General features: G+C 37.3%; 1 protein-coding gene and 1 long non-coding RNA gene across 6 annotated transcripts; both read left to right on the top strand.

Annotated features, from left to right (window-relative positions):
• Positions 1 to 447: 447 nt before the first annotated feature.
• Positions 448 to 3,128, top strand: LOC121052463. Of its 2 annotated transcripts, XR_005809146.1 has the most exons (5): positions 448 to 1,264; positions 1,396 to 1,516; positions 2,343 to 2,449; positions 2,764 to 2,856; positions 3,069 to 3,128. It is a non-coding gene; the product is annotated as an uncharacterized LOC121052463 (long non-coding RNA). The 2 variants fall into 2 exon arrangements; XR_005809147.1 differs by lacking the exons at positions 2,343 to 2,449; positions 2,764 to 2,856; positions 3,069 to 3,128 and adding exons at positions 1,737 to 1,827; positions 1,961 to 2,016.
• A 2-nt stretch (positions 3,129 to 3,130) lies between these two features.
• Positions 3,131 to 5,548, top strand: LOC112200383 (NADPH--cytochrome P450 reductase 2-like). Of its 4 annotated transcripts, none has more exons than XR_005809144.1 (7): positions 3,131 to 3,159; positions 3,320 to 3,416; positions 3,714 to 3,835; positions 4,219 to 4,290; positions 4,466 to 4,562; positions 5,040 to 5,118; positions 5,383 to 5,548. XR_005809144.1 is itself a non-coding variant. In XM_040517570.1 (6 exons), the coding sequence occupies exons 3-6, from the start codon at positions 3,830 to 3,832 to the stop codon at positions 5,509 to 5,511; spliced, it is 294 nt and encodes a 97-aa protein (XP_040373504.1). In that variant the 5' UTR covers positions 3,131 to 3,159; positions 3,320 to 3,416; positions 3,714 to 3,829; the 3' UTR covers positions 5,512 to 5,548. The 4 variants fall into 4 exon arrangements, 2 of the variants coding, with proteins under 2 accessions (XP_040373504.1, XP_040373505.1); XR_002936296.2 differs by having other exon boundaries at positions 4,992 to 5,118; XM_040517570.1 differs by lacking the exon at positions 5,040 to 5,118 and having other exon boundaries at positions 4,229 to 4,290.
• The last annotated feature ends 14,644 nt before the right edge of the window (positions 5,549 to 20,192 follow it).

Here is a 20,192-nt window from a genome sequence, read left to right as displayed (position 1 = left end):
GGTTGGCGGTCTTCTCTTCTTCGATGCCTAAGTCAGTCAATGTATTTGTGTTGACAGAATAACGTTAGGTAAGTAGTAAATGTGTAATTAATGAGGAGAGAGGAGTGGACCTTTTATACACTATGCCAAAAAGGCCTTCAGACGACACGCATCAGACGACATAAGTTTTGTTTTATGTCGTCTGAGTTTTTCAGACGACATAATTTTTTTTTCTGTAGTCTGAATATACACTAAAACCATACTGGTTTATTTTGGAAAAATGGTGAGCATTCAGACAACACATTTGTGTAGTTGTAGAAGGTGGTGATTTTCTATCTCAAATTTAGATAAATGGTGAGCATTCAGACAACACATTTGTGTAGTTGTAGAAGGTAGTGATTTCCTATCTCAAATTTGGATAAATGGTGAGTATTCAGATAACACATTTGTGTAGTTGTAGAAGGTGGTGATTTTGGAGGGATATCCAAAAGTTGATTGAGTCTTTTCCCTCTCAAATAACCACGCCCTAGTTGACTAGAATTCGTGACATTCAGACAACATTTAAATGTTGTCTGTGTGTGGGTTTTAAAATTTTCCAATTTATTTTGACTTGTGCTTTTGGACATAGATCCCTCGCAATTAAGTCATTTTCTGTCATTCTCACTCGATCAGCTCCCTCAGCTTGACCTATAATTCGCAAAACTGAAAACCTCAAAAACCAGCCTCTCTCCTTCTCACTCAGCTCCTTCAGAACTCGATTCTCACTCTCTCCTTCGTCTTCTTGCCCACTTGATTCTTCTTCTTAGTCTCTCCCTCTTCTTCTTAGTTTCGATTTTAGGTTTGATTTCGATTAGGTTTTTCTTCTATTTGGGGTGATTGGATTTTACTTTTCCTCTTATCCTCGTCAAAATGAGGTGTTTCAATTACTGAAAACCCAGACCTCTCTCTCTCTCTCTGACTCTCAGCCTCCTTCACTATCGATGGCGGCGAAACGGCGGCATTCAGTGACTGTTGTCTTGGTCTCTCCATGAATTCGAAGGCAATCACTTAGTGACTCGTCGTCTCTCTCTCTCTCTCTCTCTCTGTCTCTCTCGCTCTCTCAATCTCTCCTGGACGGTCGCCGGCACTAGCCCTCTCCCTCTATCCTCGAAGGTCGACGGCACCGACCCTTTCTCCTCGAATTAGACTGGAGTAGTGGAAGGCGATACTGTTGGAATCGAGAGAGCGGGAGAAGAAGTCAGTTCGCCTTTCATTTGGATCAATCTTGAAAGCTTGGCTATCGAAGGTATTGTTTCCCAGATTCCTATTTTTTTTTGTTTTGATTGGGGTTTTTGTTGCGGTTGGGTTTGGATTGATATGGGTTTCAATCTTTTTGCTGTGGTTGGTTTTGAATTCAATTGGGTTTCGATTTTGTAGGGGTATTGTTCGGTTTTGCTGTGAGGAGGAAGAGGACCTGCGTTTTGGATAACTGCATTTTGAGCCAAGGAGAAGATGAGGAACTTGGGTATAGGGTTGTGATCGATACTTAGTTTTTGGGGTAAGTTCATGTAATTTCGATTTTGATTGAAATATTGAAATTCTGGTTTTGATTTCAGTATGGATTCTGTTTGATTGCTGGGTTAGTGAACAATTTTGAGAGTTGCATTCAAGAGTGTAGGATATTCCTTAATTATGACAATGTGTTGCAAAATTCTGTTTCTCCATGGCCTAACTAACTTGTCGAATATTAGTTTCAAATAATGTGTGTATCACTTCAGGTGAGAAGTTTAATGCATGGTGTTGACACTGAAGCAGCAGTACAGAAGCTTAGAGGCCGAGTTGGAACAACTGTTACAGTAAAAGTTCAGTGTAATCATCAATTCCCTTTATTTCTGAGTTGCAGCAGAAATTAGAATTTGTGACCTATATACTAATCCTGTAGACTATGGCCAGAAATTCCAAATTGTTTCAGCCAACTAATTTTTCACGTTCTGTTGTTCAGGGCAATGATTTGGGAAGTGATGCTAGTATAAGAGAGGTACTCAGATCATGGATAAATTTGTACTACATAATATTCTTGAGTGATCTTCATAGCTCTCACTAATTTATTTGGATTGATTTTTTTCTTGACAGCTTTTTTTTTTTTTTTTTTTTCTGGGAATTTAGTGCAAGACAAACTTTCTTGAGTGATCTTCATAGCTCAAGCTTCTTGAGTTAATCTGTTTTTTGTTCATTAGATTAGTTGTTTTTCAATCTTCTGTGGGTAGTGACTCCTTTTATTAACTTGTATTTATTTGGTGTTGTTTTATGAAAGTGATGATTGCTTCATCCTGAATTGGGTTCTTGCTTAATTGAATTTGTGGATGTGGATTTTGTTATTGAAGGTATGCTTTGGATGTGAATGTGGAGAGGGCACAAGAAATTCTCATGCATAAAAGACTATTGCATATGGCCTGCCACTAGACCTGTAGTCTAAGTCCGTCTTGTGCAGGTAATTTTTTATTTTTATTTTGATCATTCTTGAGTTAAATTCATAAACGGTCTAGTAAATTTAAAAAGAAAAATATACTGTAAGCTTAGTCACATGGATTCAATGTGCAGTTTATGTGTTATGCCGGTTCATTCTTCTTCTGGTTAAAACTCATCTGGAAAAGCAGATGCTCAGTGTTCTGGTTTTGCTGGAAAATGGAGTCATAGTCCAAAGAAAAGATGTTTGGACTTGTTTTTCTTTACGTAAGATTCAGTACAACCATTTCTCTTTACATCTCTCATATGATACCCTCTTTCCATTTCTCATGTGTTCAGTCATCCACCACCACCTTTTGGTTGGTCTGAAGACCTTGAACTTGCTCTTGAAGCCAAGTTCAACATGGGAATAACATTGAATTCCTTTCCAAGGTAAAACAATACTGCATGAATATGCTTCCTTTATGATTTTGAAGTGATTTTGTACCAGTTCTGCCATGTGTACTAAAAAGAATATGATAATTGCTCTAAATATGACATGTTAACATAACATCCTTCATAATATATAAGGACAACTAAGCTGCTACTAGCAGCCTGTTTCAATTTATTTGATCTTGCATTTCTCATACTTTTTATCTGTGCAGAAAAGTTCGGCACAAGAATGTTGTTCAATTCATTGGGGCAAGAGCACCTTGTATTTTCTACCTTATAGTATCTGCAAGAGCTTTATCTGAGGTTAGTGAACTTGTGACACACACTCACATCGGGAGTAGGTGTGCATGTGTATCTGCATCTGCTTGTAAATATTGGTTTTCAATAATGTCTATGCTTTTTGCATATATCTATTTTCCACTGTTTCATCATTAGGCTAAGCCATATCTATTTCACTTGATAGACAAATGCAGCTACATGAAGTCCCAACAGATATCTTGAGTTTGCAGCAACTACGGATCCTAAACCTCATCCAAAATTCCATGCAGTCGGTTCCAGTGGTAATATGTTGCTTGATTAAGAAACAGATATGCATTACATTCGTAGCTTTAAACTTAAAAGACTTGTTAGGAGAAGCGTGATTTCAAGAAATTGAATAGGAGTCATCTTTTTATGCCAAGGAATAGAAGCTATCTATTGTGTGCAAACTCATGCTCTTAAAATTTTTTCGTTTTGGTCTAAAGAAGTGCTCCTAGATTGAGGCTGGCTTCCTCATAATAGGATAGGAATGTATAGGTAAGAATATAATAACGATCTGCTTTCTGTTGTATTTTTACAGTTCACAGTGCTCATTGTAGGTTATATTCAACGTTGATGGAGGAGAGGGTGGTTTTGAAATGGAGGAAGAATGAGGATGTTCTGTGGTTTGGGTTGTCACTGTTTCTGCGTTTTCCTCTTGCTTCGTCATTGAACGATGAAGGTGGGTGACGCTATGCTTTTTGTTTCTGTTTTTGGTTGTGGGTTTCCATTTTTGAATGTGCCCAGTTTGTGTTTTTAGACCAAAACGTTTAGGATTTTAAGAAACAAACCAGAAATGGAGAGGTGTAATTTGTTTTTGGACTTTTGGTTTCCGATTTTGAATGTGCCCAGTGTTGTATTTTTAGCCCAAAACGTTTAGGCTTTCTGGAAACAAGAGGAAATGAAGAGTTGCAATGTGTTTTTCAAAAGTTTTATGGTTTTTACTTATGAGTTTTCTGTGACAATGTCAGCCTCTCTGTGGCCTCTTGTGAGTTTCTGTCTCCTCTGTCCCTCTCTCTAAAACTGTTTTATGGTTTGATGACTTTGTTTATTTGAGAATTGTAGAAACTTGCAGGGGAATAAACTAACTGGTCAAATCCGGGATGAGATTGGCAACTGTGCTTCTCTTATTTATCTGTAAGACATCTCCTTCATGTTGACTTTCTTATGTATCTGTAGGACATATCATTAGAAAAATCTGATGATCTTCTTCAACAAATAATGTTTCTATGTATTTCTGTGTTAATAGATGTCTTTTATATTCATATATCTTGGAATTTCATTGTGTACTTTTTGCAAATATATTCCACAGGATGGCACCATCTAGAATTCATGTTACTTGTGCACTAGTTTGTGACAAAACATCAACAGGAAGGATTCACAAAGGCGTGTGTTCAACATGGATGAAGGTATTTTATATGTTTTTTTCTTTGAATCATTGTTGCATGATTATATATTGAAGAGCCTAGCAACCGTGGAGGAGAACTGATATTAGAAGACCTCTCAAGCTGAAATACTGAAATGAATGTAGTATACCTGCATTTTGCTAGATTATAAAACAGAGTACCTATTACTGATTTTGGAATATCATAACCGAGTGTTCTATTTTCGAAATCAGGGCAATGCTGAGGAATTGTTTTGCACTTTTCTGTTTGTAATTTAGCATTACATATCTTTTCGAAGATCTTATATCCTTACATGTATTAATATCACCCTGGATATATGTGAAGCAAACTTAGCTGTGTAACTGCTATGTATGATTTTTACTTTTTGTACAAGTTTGAAAGTAATAATTTCTTTTTAATCCTTCTGCATAATTCTTTGCCTTCGACAAAAAGTGATGGTTGTAGTTGGGCAGCCATTTTTGTTCGGCAATCAAACTTCAGACTTCCCGTTGATACTAAAGTACCCATTATCATGATTGGTCCTGGAACTGGATTTGCTCCTTTCAGGGATTTCTTGCAGGTATTTATTGGCTGCCTAATGTTCATCACCTTCATAAATCCCAATTTCTAGCACACTAATAAATAATGGATTTAGACTTCCAGGAAAGATTAGCTCTTACAGAAGATGGAGCAGAACATGGACCCTCCGTATTATTCTTTGGATGCAGAAATAGTCAAGTTTCTCTAGAAACATCCATATGGTTGCGGTGGACAAGTATTGGGCGCTTGCTGGTTTGTCTGCCTAATTCTCAAATGCTAAATTGATTTACTGATATTATTGTAGGACTACAATTACGAAGATGAGCTGAACAACTTCGTAGAAAAAGGTGCACTTTCTGAGCTTGTGGTTGCATTCTCCTGCCAGGGACCCACCAAGGAATATGTGCAACATAAAATGATGCAGAAGGTTTGACACCTACTTAAGTCTCTATTTTCAACCTCTGCCTACATTCACAAAATAAAATGATGCAGAACCTGTTTATTTCTATATAAGAAACTAAAATAGGCAACTATTACATCAAAATATCTTCTCGTCTAAGCACATGAGTACCCCAAGATGCTTGGTCATGTTATATTAGTTCATTTCTACAAGACTGGCATTTTAATTGAGATTTCCTTTTAACATGTTATTTTTGTTTCTCCCCTATTTTGGTGATAATCATGCATGTTTCTGCGTAGGAAGCTGTCAAGGGACAATTATGGAGATTACGTGATCCCCAAGGGAAGCCATCAGGTGTAATACAGTAGTACAGCTAGCTAGTTCCTATATTTAACTTGTGTCTAGTAGAAATTCTTTCTTCATTAAGCATTTGGACTTGTCTGCAGATTTAGATTAGTAGATATGGGCCATTTTGAATTGATGCTCATGATTAGGTTTGTGTACATGAGACAATGGTGGATTAGTGGAAATTGCAATGAGTGATTTTGGATGTGGATTTTGTGGTTTCATGAATATGCAATTTTAATTTCCAGATGCATGCATACCAATTGTAACAGGAGACTACTAATGTGTTATCTCAAATAGCAAGCTAAAACAAAAGCACACCAAAATGTGTGGTTGCAGTTGAACAAAAACAACACAAAAACCAATTAGAAGTCTATTGTCTTTTTGACATTGGGACGACAGAAAATTGTAGTCTAAAGGGCAAAACAACAACATAAGTTAGACGAAAGTATTGGCTAAAGTGTATAATAACAACAAATAAGTGTGGTTGGAATCAATCACAGACAATATAAAAGACCTAATAAAAGACCTTTCACACAACACTTAAGTGTCGTATGTATGGACCCTAGAATGACACTTAATTGTCCTCTTATGCTCTTTACGACCACATATAATTGTCGTTTAAAGTAAATTAGCACAACCTTTAATTGTTGTTGTATGAGAGAAGACACTACATATGAGTGTTCATATTTCTTATTTAAGGGCATTCAGACCACACAAATAAGTCTTGCAAATATGCTTCACACAATAGCATTTAAAAAATACTGTGGTTGTTTTGTTTATCAGACAATACAAAACTGTTGTTTGAATGCTTTTAAAGATACAGATCACAATGTTCCCAAAATGCAAAACTCATCAGACAACACAAGACTTTTTTTTTTTTATGTCGTCTGAAAAATCAGACGACAGAACACTTCTGTCGTCTGATGCCCCCAAGAGACGACACCGTACTAGACGACACATTTTTGTTCGTTCAGACGACAGAACAGTTATGTCGTCTGAAGGCCTTTTTGACATAGTGATAGGTGGGAAAGAGACTGATCTCTTCCTTGTTTTCGATGTGGGACTGATGCTTCAATTCCCAGCTTTTGATGCTTTAGCGAGGTGATATTGGTGAGGCGAGTGGAGACGCGTCAGCGATGATCTCGGGATGAGCCAGAGCTCTAGTGATATCCTATTTGGCTGTGTTTCCATAGGTCACATCCTTGATAGCTGTTGGTGCCGCTGGTAGGAGTATGAGCGTGGCTCATTGTAGCTAATTATGCTTGGAAAATGCTCATGTAAGTACACTCCTTTATAATGTAGACGTAACAGCAACCAACCAAGTGAACCAACCAACACTTATATATCATTTATCTCCAACCAAATTTGGAGAAAATTGGAGTGCTCACCTTTCAGCACAGTTGAGAATAGTGAAAGAACTTGAAATGCTTGTGAAGACTATAAAGCCTCTCGACTGCATTTATAAGAGCCAAAATTGTCCCCCACTTGCTGAGGAAGGTATATGAAAAAAATGGTGGAACGAGAGTGTGTTAAGAAGCTTAATTGTAAAAATAAAAATTGGATTATTGCCAAGTGTCTTAGTCAGCATTTTATGACCAAGAATTAATCAATATCTTGTGGAGGATTTGTCTACAATTGGCCAGTTATTTTCGTCCAAAATAAGAGAACTTTCTTTTGATGGACTTCCTTAAAAATATTGGCTACACTCACTTTCTTTGAAAGGTCTACAAATTAAGATATTTGAATACATTACTGAGATTATTTTTTCGATTAGATACATGATATAGTTTTTCGATCAGATACATGATATAGTTAATTAAAACCATATTTAGTAATAAACAGGACGTTTATAGTATGTGAAAAATACGTACTTGTATTATTTTTATCAAATAGTTAGTTGAATTACTCCATTTTATAAAATAAAAAAAAACATAAAAACGTTTTTTATTCGCGTATAATATGAAAAATTACTAACTATGAATAAAACATCATACTCCGTTTTAATGTAGACGTAATAGCAACAAACCAACACTCATCTATATTATATTTAAGAGAACCCATTTTGACTAGTTGATTAAAACGTCATACTCCTTTTTAATGTAGACGTAACAGCAACCAACCAAGTGTACCAACTAAGTGAACAAACCAATACTTATCTATATCTATATCTATATTATACTTAAGAGAACCCACTTTGATTGTGAAAAAACAGTAAAAGCCTTAGATCTTATGTTAAGTTTTAATAATTGAGTGGTAGTATGGTAAATAGTAAAAAAAATTAAATAAAAAAGAAAATAAATGTTCAAGTAAATCCAGAATATGTGTCTGGCCCAAACTTTAGGTTACTTGACATAGTTGTAATAGGGTTTTGAATTAGAGATATTCATAGATATCTGATTAATTGTTCGATATCTTTCCTTGTACAACTCTGATTCTATATCTTGTAATTCTCTTTATAAAGAGGCCCCTATTGTCAATGAAAGCACGACTCAATTCTCTTCCAACTCAGTTTTCCTTAAACACGTTATCAGCACGAAGCCCTAACCTTGAAACAAATAGCCCAACTCTGATTCAAGAAGCTAAAACCCTAAATTCGAATACAAAACCTTGAAGCCTTTTCTGCCTCCACCTCACCCCTTGAAGCCCTCCACACCCGGAGTCCAGAACCGGAGGCAGAACAACCAGAACAGGCCAGAAACCTACCAAACCGGCCACCGGAAGCTCCAAACCACCCGTAGCAAATACTCCACCAGTTCACCACCTTCCGGACCTCCGATTGCTACCAAATTTTTCCAATAGCAGTCTCTTAATCCAAGGATTCACGAACCGAAAGAAGAAAATAAAAAACTGGTCTACAAGTTACTGAAACGGCAATCAAAACATCCTGCAGAAAAACCGGCAAAAGAAGAAAAGAGGAAAAAAAAAAAAAGGAGGTAGCCCAAGCCACGGCCCACCTAGGTGACAAGTCAGCACGCCACGTCAGCTCCGGCGACAGGTCACCGTCGGCAACTTTTTCGGCCAAATTTTCTGGCGACCTATTTCAAGGTATTTTTTACTAAAAGTTCTCATTTTTTTGTGTTTTTATTCAATTTTTCTTCTGTTTCTACTGAAGAATACAGTAACTAAGAAGCATGATGGGGAGAGAGAGAGAGAGAGACGACACCGCATGTATAGTGGTTCACCTTGCCCTTGAGGCAAGGCTACGTCCACTTAGATATTTTACTATGAGTGAGGTCAAGTGACCTTTGTAGTGATACAAGTGTGGGGATCATCAAATCCATCCTCTCTAAGAAAGGAAGGACTTCCCTTTATAGCTAAAGGAAGTCCCACTCTATTCTATATTTCCAATGTGGGATACAATACACATATTGCTTTTCTTGAAGCCTCTTGGAGAGCATGGGAGGGTGGCCTCCATATGAGGTACCGGCCGACCTCCACCATAGCGAGGTAGCTCGGGTGTCGGACTACCGGATGCATGTCGTAGGGGGACTAGCCATGTCATGGGGCCCACCCAAGAGGTCGTTGCTTATGCTTGGCGGTATGTGATATAGGTGGTATGTACATCTTCTTTTTCTCGGGGACTTGTAAACTCTCTTCTTCTACCCCCCTTTCTTCATCATAGGAGAGACCTAATTAAGCCGAACTATGGGGGTTCGTGCTCACTCCAAGCTTGGAGCTTGTTGAGATCTCCAAACTTAGAGTTTGTAGAGAATTTATGATCGACACTTACGTCATTGTTTTGATCTAATCCAATTCCTCTTGGAATTGAATTTCTTGGAAGCGATTACGCTAAGAAATTCCTAATTTCTTGTGAGCAATTACGCTCAGAAATTTTATATGTTTTCGTGGTAGCTTTTTCCACTCCGAAACTAACCCTTTTTACTTGTCTTCTTTCAGGATGAGTAACCTGAACAAATTAGACTTTGCTCCATTGGGAACAACTGGCTCTGGATATCACAGGTAGGTTCGTGATGTCCACCAACATCTCAAGGCTGATAGAATCCTGGATACGATTCTCGAGCCTAGCCAGGATGTGCTAACTGTTGAGCAAGCTCAAGGTTTGGAATCAAATAGAGCAGCCTTAGAGGCAAATAAGGTGAAAGCCATCATATGGATGATTCGCTCTAGTATAAGTGTATGAATGAAGAAGACCCCAGAAGGCTGTGGGTCTCACTCGAAGAAAGATTTGGCAATGTCCGTGACTCCCTGCTTCCTGACCTAGAAGTGAGATGGCATAGCCTCTAATTCTGTGATTTCAAGTCAGTTCTTGACTACAACTCTGAATCACTTCGCATTAAATCCTTAATGGAATTCTGTGGTAAAGAGATCACAGATGCGATGTTGATTAAGAAGACTCTCTCTACCTTCCCCACCTCTACATTGATGGTTGCTAACAACTATCGAATCGATGTTACTGCAGGATGGATCACAAGGTTTCATGAGCTCATTGGAGCTATAAATGTCACTGAAAAGCATGACAACATCCTTGTGAAGAACTATAATTCGAGATCCGTGGAAACAGAGCATATTTCGGAATCCAATTATAGTCGCTTCCCTAAGAGAGGGTGTTAAGAGCGAAACCCTAATCTTAGGGATACTTCTGGACATTCTAGTCCATATAATCGCTCTACTTGGGAAGGTAACCGCCAAAATAGGAGAACATGGAACCGAAGAGGTCAGCATGGAAAGAGAGAGGGAGGCAACGCCTCTGGCCATGTTGGTGGTGCCACCAACACTAAGAGTCATCTAAATGATGCTTTCAAAGCACTTTAATCAATGAAGTCTGAGCAAAGAGATGTATCTTCTCGATGTGGAGTATCCGGTCATTGGGCACACATTTGTAGAGCTCGTGAAGAAATTGTCACCTCCTACAAAGCATATTGTGAAGCAAGAGAAGCTCACTATATGGAACAGGAAGATCAAGAAGATGATCTAGAGTGAACAGTTGAAGACTACAAATCTGGTTGGGATCAATAGATCGCCAATTCTATTTTTTTCTAAGAGATGTAATAGGTAATTTCCATATATTTCGTAGTAAATGCCATTGGTTTAGTTTTTCTTTACATAGGCTCATCCAAAATGAGTATGATGTCTAGGAAGGTTTTGAGATAAGTGGTACTTAAGTGAGCTTTGCTCCACCGACATCTCTCTACTCACCTGGTCATATTTATTTTGGAGTTACCGAAAGAAGTCAAACGACAACCTTTGTTTTGTATTAGCTAGCATTTAGATTAGATTCTCCTAATGGTTAAGAGACAATGATGTACTCCATTGGCTTATGAATAAAATTTTGAGTTCTTTTCATTATGACTCCATTTTGATTCTGAGCATATTACTTTATGACTATGATGGCTGGGCCATCAGTATTAATTCAAGGACATGGAATAGCCCAAGTTCCCCTTGCCAAATGGCACCTTGATTATTGTCACAGAAACTCTCTATGCTCCTAGGGTAAATCGCACCTATGAATAGCCAATGGATTCCATACGAAAACGCCTGTAGAGAACAGAAATGAGTTCTTTTGCAATACCTCTAACGATTGCGAACAAAGGCACATCTTAGAGAAGTTTATGTGTCTTTCTAGTGGACTCTATGTCACTAGTCGAGCTATTAAATCCAATAAAGTCATGAGATAAGATCTCTTGGATTTAGACACATATTGGCTTTGTCATGACAGGATAGGTTATCCTGGTCATGATATGATGATCCATCTACTAAAGACATCACACAGACATCCATTATTTCGAGCGAAGCAAAGCACGAATCAAAGGTTGATTCCTGGACGAATCACCAACTTTGCTTCCAATAGCATTTCAGACGCTCAAGCCCAACCAGATCCTCATTGGTTGCTTCTAAGGCCTCTCGCTAGTTTACAAAGCTCGTTCCTTAAGGAAATTAGGACTAAGACAGTCCTATGCAAAGGATATGAAAATACTCATTTTGTTCTTACATAGAATCCATGGAGATTCTGTAGACTGATTCAACCAACTTGCGGACGTTTAAATATCTCATGATGTTGGTTGACACGCAAACATGCTGGTCACGTGTTGTGCCATTGTCCACCTGTAAATGCTGCTTATACTACACTCCTAGCACATATCATATGACAACAGGCTCACTCCCCGGATCATCCTATTCAGTCAATTGGACTTGACAATGCTAGAGAATTTACATTGAAGACTTTCGATCATTATTGCAATGGGACTGATGTTGGAAATCACATTCCCATGTACATAACCAAATGGTCTCGCGGAAATGACTAAGATGGTAGTCCGGACATTGGTAATGCGCACCAATCCCCTTATACCCGCTTGGGGTGATGCAATATTGCATGCAGCTATGCTAATTCGTTTACGACCAATCACCACTTATGAGTTACAGCTAGTGACTGGGTATAAGTATTTCGTACTTACGCACATTTGAGTAAGCCATTTATGTGCCAATTGGGCCGCCACAGTGCACTATGATGGGTTCTTACAGACAAATGGGCAACTACGTTGGATTTGAGATTCCAACAATCGTCTGCCACTTAAGGCCCTTGCTAGGCGATCTCTTTACCGCATGTCTTGCTGATTGCTGTCACTTTAATGAGACATTTTTCCCATCGTTAGGGGGAGATAAGAACACGAATGTTCAACAGGAAAGACAGGAATTGTCGTGGCATGTCCCCACTATGTCTCATCTTGATCCCTGTTAAAGTGACGAGATTACACATATCTGCTGTAAATATGCCTGCAAGGAAGGAAGTCCCTATGAGAGGACGTAGTGCCATTCTACATGGAGGTAGGCATGGTGCCAACGCCAAAGGGAGTGGCACTATAGCGTTATAGGCCATGGCCCCAGTTAGGTTGCGTGGGAGGCCCGTGGGTTCGAAGGATACTTTGGCACATTCCAATCCTTTGTTCATCAACACTCAAAATCTGTCTCATGAGATTCTTCAGGATTATGGTTATCATTGGGGGACGCCTCAACGTCAGAACCAATTCTTGAGAAAATAGAGTTTTATGAAAATTACAGTAGTGTACATGAGACGTGGGATATAAACTCCATCAGAATTAATGATGTAGTTGGGCATTTCATTCCGCATGAGTTTGTTGAGTTCGATGATATCGAACCACACTTCGTTGATGAATGAATGCCAACGTAGAGAAATTTGGCCTAAATGGAAAGATGCGATCCAGATTAAGTTGAATTCTCTAACGAAGAGGAAGGTTTTCGAGTCAGTGATGCCAACACCTCCTAACATAAAACCTATTGACTAATGGGTCTTCATTAGAAAGCATGTTGAGAAAAAGAGATGGTAATCTCGCCTTAGGGAGCAAGGCTTCTCACAAAATGCCCCGGAATCAATTACGATGAGACATATTTTCTCGTAATGGATGTCATTGCACTCCACTACCCTGTCAGTTTGGTAGTTTTTGAATAACTAAACATGCAGCTTACAAATGTGGTCACTACGTATCTTTATGGGGATCTAGATATGGAATGTACATGAAAGTTCATGGTGAACTTCATTGACCTAAGTCAAGTGGCTCTAGACCACGGAGTGCGTTTACAATAAGGTTGAAACGCTCACTAAAGTGACTACTTGATTGGGAAGGGATATGCCCGCGCGTTTCCATAACAAGTTTCGGATTCTATCGTGGTTCATGTTGGACATGATCTTCATTGGAAGCCCTTAAAGAGTTAAGGAAAACCGTTGAACACTTGAAATTCGAGTTTGAGATGAAGGATTTTAGGAGAACACGATTATGTCTCGGTTTGAAACTTAAGCATCGTGTTAATAGATACTCAGGCATTTTGACAAGGTTAAGCCTTCAAGCACCCCCATGATCATCCGTAGTCTTGATCCTGAAAATGATCCTCTTCATCCGAAGGATGTGCTAGAGGTCAAAGTGCCCTACTTAAGTACAATAGGCGCATTGTTGTACTTAGTTCAATGCACAAAACCAGACATCTCATATGTTGTGAACTTGTTAGCTAGTTATAGTTCTGCGCCAATGCGACGCCATTGGATTGGTGTAAAAGATATTTTTCAGTACTTGAGATGTTCGATTGATATGGGCTTGTTCTATTCCTACAGAGAGACAATGGATTTGGACTCATCACACACCAGGAACGCCGCCAACACTGGTCTGCGACCTCTATCCCCATCCCAAAACGACATGTGTTTTGGAAGGTTTTACTGATGTTGGGTATCTCTCTGACCCACACAAAGGTCATTCCCAAACTGGTTAAGTGTTCACCATGGGTAAGACTGCGATATCTTGGAGGTTTACAGAACAGACCCTAGTTGCTATATCTTCGGATAATGCAGAGATTATTGCTCTTCACGGAGTGGTTCATGAATGTATATGGATTGGATCCATAATTACGCATGTTCGAACAATTGTGGTTTGAAGTCTCCCACAGTTGAGCCTACAAGCATTTAGGATAATGATGCTTATTTTGAACAAATGAAGCAAGGGTACACCAAAAGCGACAACACCAAGGATAATTAGCAACAATAGACTCTCCTCAAGATCAAAGTGAACTAGGTTCGATCTGAGGATAGTGTGCTAGACTTGCTCACTAAGTCATTGCCTAAATTCCACTTTCGAGAAACATGTTGGTAGCATCATTTGTGGAAGTTATCTGAACTCCCATGACCGTAGTCATCAGGGGGAGATGCAAACATCAGGGGGAGATGTCTACATGAATGGTCTCGAAACGTGAAGGGTGTGTTGTGCTCTTTTTCCCTTCGACCGAGGTTATTTTTGTCCCACAGGGTTTTTGTTACTCGACAAGGTTTTTAATGAGGCAATGAGAGGAGCATCACGTTTGGGCGACACAAGGGGGAGTGTTCAAGTAAATCCAGAATATATTTCTAGCCCAAACTCTAGGTTACTTGACATAGTTGTAATATGGTTTTGAATTAGAGATATTCTCGGGGATATTCATATAGATATCCGATTAATTGTACGATTATCTTTCCTTGTACAACTCTGATTCTATGTCTTGTAATCCTCTATATGAAGAGGCTCCTATTATCAATAAAAGCAAGACTCAATTCTCTCCCAATTCAGTTTTCCTTAAACAATAAATAATTTTTTGAACAATTAGCCAAGGTTTCAAATTTCTCCGAAATCAAATTTTCATAGAAATTTCTGTAATTTTGAAGTACCGAAATTTTGTCCAAAATTTCTCTTAAATTTCTGTGCAATTGTATGTCACCAACAATGATTTTTTTACTTCATACTTTCATGAAGAAATATGAAATTTTGATTTTTTTTTTGTTTTGCAATTAAGTTAAATACAACACGTCCAAAAAAAATTTGAATACAACAAAAAACCTTTTTGCTTTTATCTGCTACAAAGTTGAATGTTCCAACAACAACATAATTGCTTTTTTGCTTCGTCTCAAATGTCATGTACTTCATAAAATGAAACACCATATTGAGTAATTTCTCAATATTCGATATATGGATTGCATGTGGAAAGAGATCAACACACATACAATACCCATGTGATGAAGTACCAAAATCATTTCCAAAATTCATGTATTTGGGAGCAGTATTGTATGATACTAAATGGAAGCAGTTCAACCAGCTAGATCGATCCACATTGTAGTAGCTTTTATATTCTTTTTGTTGTACTTGTTCATTTTCATTTACGGGGTTTTAGTATTACGTCAAACTCCGTTTTAATGTAGACGTAACAGAAACCAACCAAGTGAACCATCCAACACTTTTCTATATCATTTATGATCTCCAACCAAATTTGGAGAAAATTGGAGTGCTCACCTTTCAGCATAATTGAGAATAATTAAAGAACTTGAAATGCTTGTGAAGACTATAAAGCCTCTCAGCTGAATTTGTAAGAGCCAAAACTGTCCCCACTTGCTGAGGAAGGTATACAGAAAAAATGGTGGAACGAGTGTGTTAAGAAGCTTAATTGTAAAAATAAAAATTGTATTATTGCCAAGTGTCTCAGTCAGCATTTTATGACCAAGAATTAATCAATATCTAGTGGAGGATTTGTTCTACAATTGCCCATTTATTTACGTCCAAATTAAGGTGGTGGACTATTGTGTGTGAACTTTCTTTCGAAGGACTTCCTTAAAAATAATAGGTTACACTCACTTTGTTTGAATAGTCTACATATGAAGATATTTGAATACATTATTGATATGATTTTTTCGATTAGATACATGATATAGTTTTTCGATCAGATACACGATATAGTTAATTAAAACCATAGTTAGTAATAAACAGGTCGTATATAGTATGCAAAAAATACGTACTTGTATTATTCGGACATTTTATCAAATAGTTCGTTGAATTAATCCATTTTATCAAAAATTACTAACTATGATTAAAACATCACATTCCGTTTTAATGTAGACGTAACAGCAACAAATCAACACTCATCTATATTATATTTAACAGAACCCATTTTGACTAGTTGATTAAAACGTCATACTCCTTTTTAATGTAGACGTAACGACAACCAACTAATACTTATCTATATCTATATTATATTTAAGAGAACCCACTTTGATTGTGAAAGAACAGTAAAAGCCTTAGATCTTATGTGAACTTTTAATAATTGAGTGGCAATATGATAAATAGTAAAAGAAAATATTAAATGAAAAAGAAAATAAATAATTTTTTGAACAATTAAGTTAGATCCTGAGACTTAAAGAAAAATCAAGTCAAAATTTGGGAGCAGTACATATTGTATGATACTAAATGGAAGTAGTTCAACCAGCTAGATCAAACCACATTGTAGTAGCATTTATATTTTTTTTGTTGTACTTGTTCATTTTCATTTAGGGGGTTTTGGTATTACGTCCCCCCCCCCCCGGCCCTGTCCCTTTTTCTAATTGTTAGTGGAAAAGAGGAGATGACAAAGCCTCCCACTGGGTTCTAACCATTAAATTTACATTATCAATATACAACACATTTATAATTACACATAGATAAAAACATTAGTTTAGCAACATACTACAATACTAGTTAATTACTCTTCCATATTAAATATCACAATTCTATTATAATGTATAATTTTAGAGAGGTTACATTGTAAATAGGTTTATTATAGATTAGTTTAATCTATGTAAAAGTTTCATTCAAAAATATCATTTTATAAATGCAATTAATGTGATTTCTTTATTTTAACCAAAATTTCCACCGAAATTGAAATTTTCTCCTAAATTTCCTTAAATTTGAAGTATCGAAATCGAAACCGAAACCGAAATTTGAATCCTTGATTATTATAACTAATAATTTTCAACGTACCCTAATTTTTGGATAAACAAAAATATTTAGGGGCGTGCAAAACACGGTATAAACTGACCAAATCGGCCAATAATTATGATTTGGTTAAGATTTTTTAACTTTAAAAATTGAAAGTCGGTTCAATATTGAACCAAACTATTTATGAGCCGAGTTGGTTTGGTTTCTCTTGTGCTTAAAACACGGAACCTGAACTGACCGATATGTTTGAAATATAATAGGCTATAATTTTAAAGTTAAATACATAATAAACATATATTCATTTGTCCAGTCTATTTTAAGTAAGTTTTAAATCTCCAATTATAACTTTATTATCAAATGATATACTATCATATTTTGTGGGGTCAAAGGGTTGACCTTTTATTAGTTGATTTTCTCCTAAAACTTGCTTCACAAAAGTTGTAGAGCGCCTCGATACGAGTTTGTGGATATGTAGAACTTGAAAATCAGAGTTCATATTAGAAAGTTATGATCTGCGGAAGTTATTACTATTTAGGGAAATTTCTCTATAAATTGGATTTTTTGGAAAAAAAATATTCACTTTCCCATTTTGGAAAGTTTCTGGAAAATTCTGGAGCTCTCTCTCTCGCTCAGCCAACCCTGATTCGGTCGAGAAACCCATTGACCCGACCTGGAATTATCTTCTGATTCCGAAGTCCTCCGGTGGTTAAACCAACGCCAACCGACTCAGAATCATCTTCTCTCCATCCCCCAGCCCGTGCCTTGCTCCCAAATGCACCGGAGACAGTGGATGGAACGACAGAAGAACGAGGCGATGCCGACCTGGAGCGATCTCCCTCCTCCAACCACGGCGGGGCATGAAATTGGTCAAGTTTTGACGCTCTCCTCCTCCTGATCACAGCCATATAAGCCTTGAATCTCGATTCAAAGTGTGGTGGCCGGAATCACAACTTGAAGTTCAACGGTGGATATTTTTCAGGCTTGTTCTAGCTTGATCTAGGCCGAGTCGGCCTTAGTCCTAGGTATGAAAGTTGTTCCACTCATCAAACTCTTCATTTTGACCGGTTGGATAAACCTGGTTTGGAGGTTGATCTGGCGACATGTGGAGCCCACATGTGGCTACTGGTGGAGGCGTGTGGCAGCGCGTCCAGCCTCCTTTAGGGAAATTGGTTGTCATTTTATCATCTACTCATTGATACGAGTGTTTTGATATATGATTTGTAGCATTTGGGGATCGTTTGAAATGTTAGGGTTTTTCCGTAATTTCGATTAGCTTGGTTTTTGATCCATGAGGATCTGACCTTTGGATTGACGTACTTGTCATTTTGACATATTGATGTTCAGGAGATTTTGGGTGGTCTCGGGTGAAGTTTCGTCTTGATTGGCGTTACTTTTGGGTTTTAGTTCAAACAGGGGTTTCGAACTTTAATCGCTTTGTGTTTCGTGTACTGAGATGAGACCATATGTGATTAGGTACTTGACGAAGTTGTCTTGAACGAGTATTTTGTGATTTTGTTATCTCAATTCTGTGAGAAGACGCAGTGCGATTCAGAGATAAGTAAATCTCACGAGGTTCATTTATAAACGGAGTTATGTTATTATTCGGAATTATTTGTTAAATTGTGAAATCGTTTTCGAAAATAAATATTTGTTTTAAATTATATGAACTTGATCATCTACAGTTCATAGATAAGTAAAATGAGGTTTTATTATAAAAATAATTTTTCACGGGTTTTGTATTTGTGAACTATAGTTGATATTAGCAACATTCTTGAGCGGATGACTACGTGTATATGTATGTGTGTGTGTGTGTGTGTGTGTGTGTATATATATATATATATTTACATGGAATATATTTGGTAATGTCTAAGATTCAACGGTGGCTAAATCTTGCTAATGCTAGTCCAAGTCCGGACCACTATTAAAGGAGTTGTAGCGCTAGCGACACCTATCAAGTAAAATGCAAAGAGTATTAGAGGGAGACCACGGTTGGCAGTCTTCTCTACTCTGATGTCTAAGTCAGTCAATGCATTTATGTTGACAGAATAACGTTAGGTAAGTAATAAATGCATAGTTAATGAGGAGAGAGAAGTGGACCTTTTATAGGTGAGGGAGAGACTGATATCTTCCTTATTTTCAATGTGGGTCTGATATGCTTCAATTCCCAACTTCTGATGCTTCAGCGAAGTGATCTTGGCGCAACGCGTATGAGCATGGCTCATTGTAGCTAATTATACTTAAGCAAATGCTCATGTAAGTACAATATTTATTGGTGCAGTTGTGTAATAAGGTGGAATTAACATGTTTTGTGAGTTCAATGTTGCTATTGTTGTGATTTAATTTTCTAAGAAAATGAATGAATTTTGGTTCTTTTGAATGGAAACAATTATATTATTGACATTTTGTATTTGAGAGTTTACTTATTAGATTGTGCTGGTGGTTTAAGGGGTGAAAACAATATATCAAAATTGATTTCTATATGGTTTTTGAGATGGGAGTTGAGCTTTGAAAACAATATTTGTTGCAGTCAATTATATTGTTTTGGAAAATGTTGAGATTGTGTAACATTTTGAGTCTTGTGTGACTTTTTTAAATGTTTTGGTCTTTGTATCGAGGGTCTTTATACCGAGGGCCACATTAGTGACCGAGGGTGGGTTATCGGAACCATGCCCTTGGCATGGGTATGGTTAGGATTCAGTTAGACTCTAGTCTGTCTGGCATTGTATGTCATGGGAGGTAACAAGCAGGTTACTTACGACTCATGAGTACGTGTTTTTAAAAAAGAGTTTGGGGTGTATTTTTTCTTTTAATTATCTGAGGAGGGACTTGATTTCATATTAAATTGTGAGTTGAAAATAATATGATTTTGTCACTTTAGTGATGTATGTGACCCTTAAGAGGTAAGTTTGTCGAGTTTTGAAAACGAATCATTTTATGTGATTGTTTTAATGGAGTTAAAGGGGTGATTTCATGGCTTTAGTGTGAGTTGTTTGATTTCCTTATTTATATTCTCTTTTCATTTCTATTGTTTGATTTTAATGTAATCTCTTGAATTAAACTTCATGCAGTGATTATTATGATTTCTATTGTTTGATTTCCTTATTTATATTTCATTTTCATTTCTATTGT

Source organism: Rosa chinensis, chromosome 4 (assembly GCF_002994745.2).
Source record: "Rosa chinensis cultivar Old Blush chromosome 4, RchiOBHm-V2, whole genome shotgun sequence".
Lineage (NCBI taxonomy): Eukaryota > Viridiplantae > Streptophyta > Magnoliopsida > Rosales > Rosaceae > Rosa > Rosa chinensis.
Note: the sequence above shows the minus strand (reverse complement) of the source record. Positions and strands in the feature narration are given on the sequence as shown.

Excerpts from the sequence above, each read along its gene's own strand:
- LOC112200383 (XM_040517570.1), top strand. Across the intron at positions 4,291-4,465 it reads TGTGCTTCTCTTATTTATCT|GATGGCACCATCTAGAATTC; the intron begins GTAAGACATCTC and ends TATATTCCACAG. Across the intron at positions 4,563-5,382 it reads TGTGTTCAACATGGATGAAG|GACTACAATTACGAAGATGA; the intron begins GTATTTTATATG and ends ATATTATTGTAG.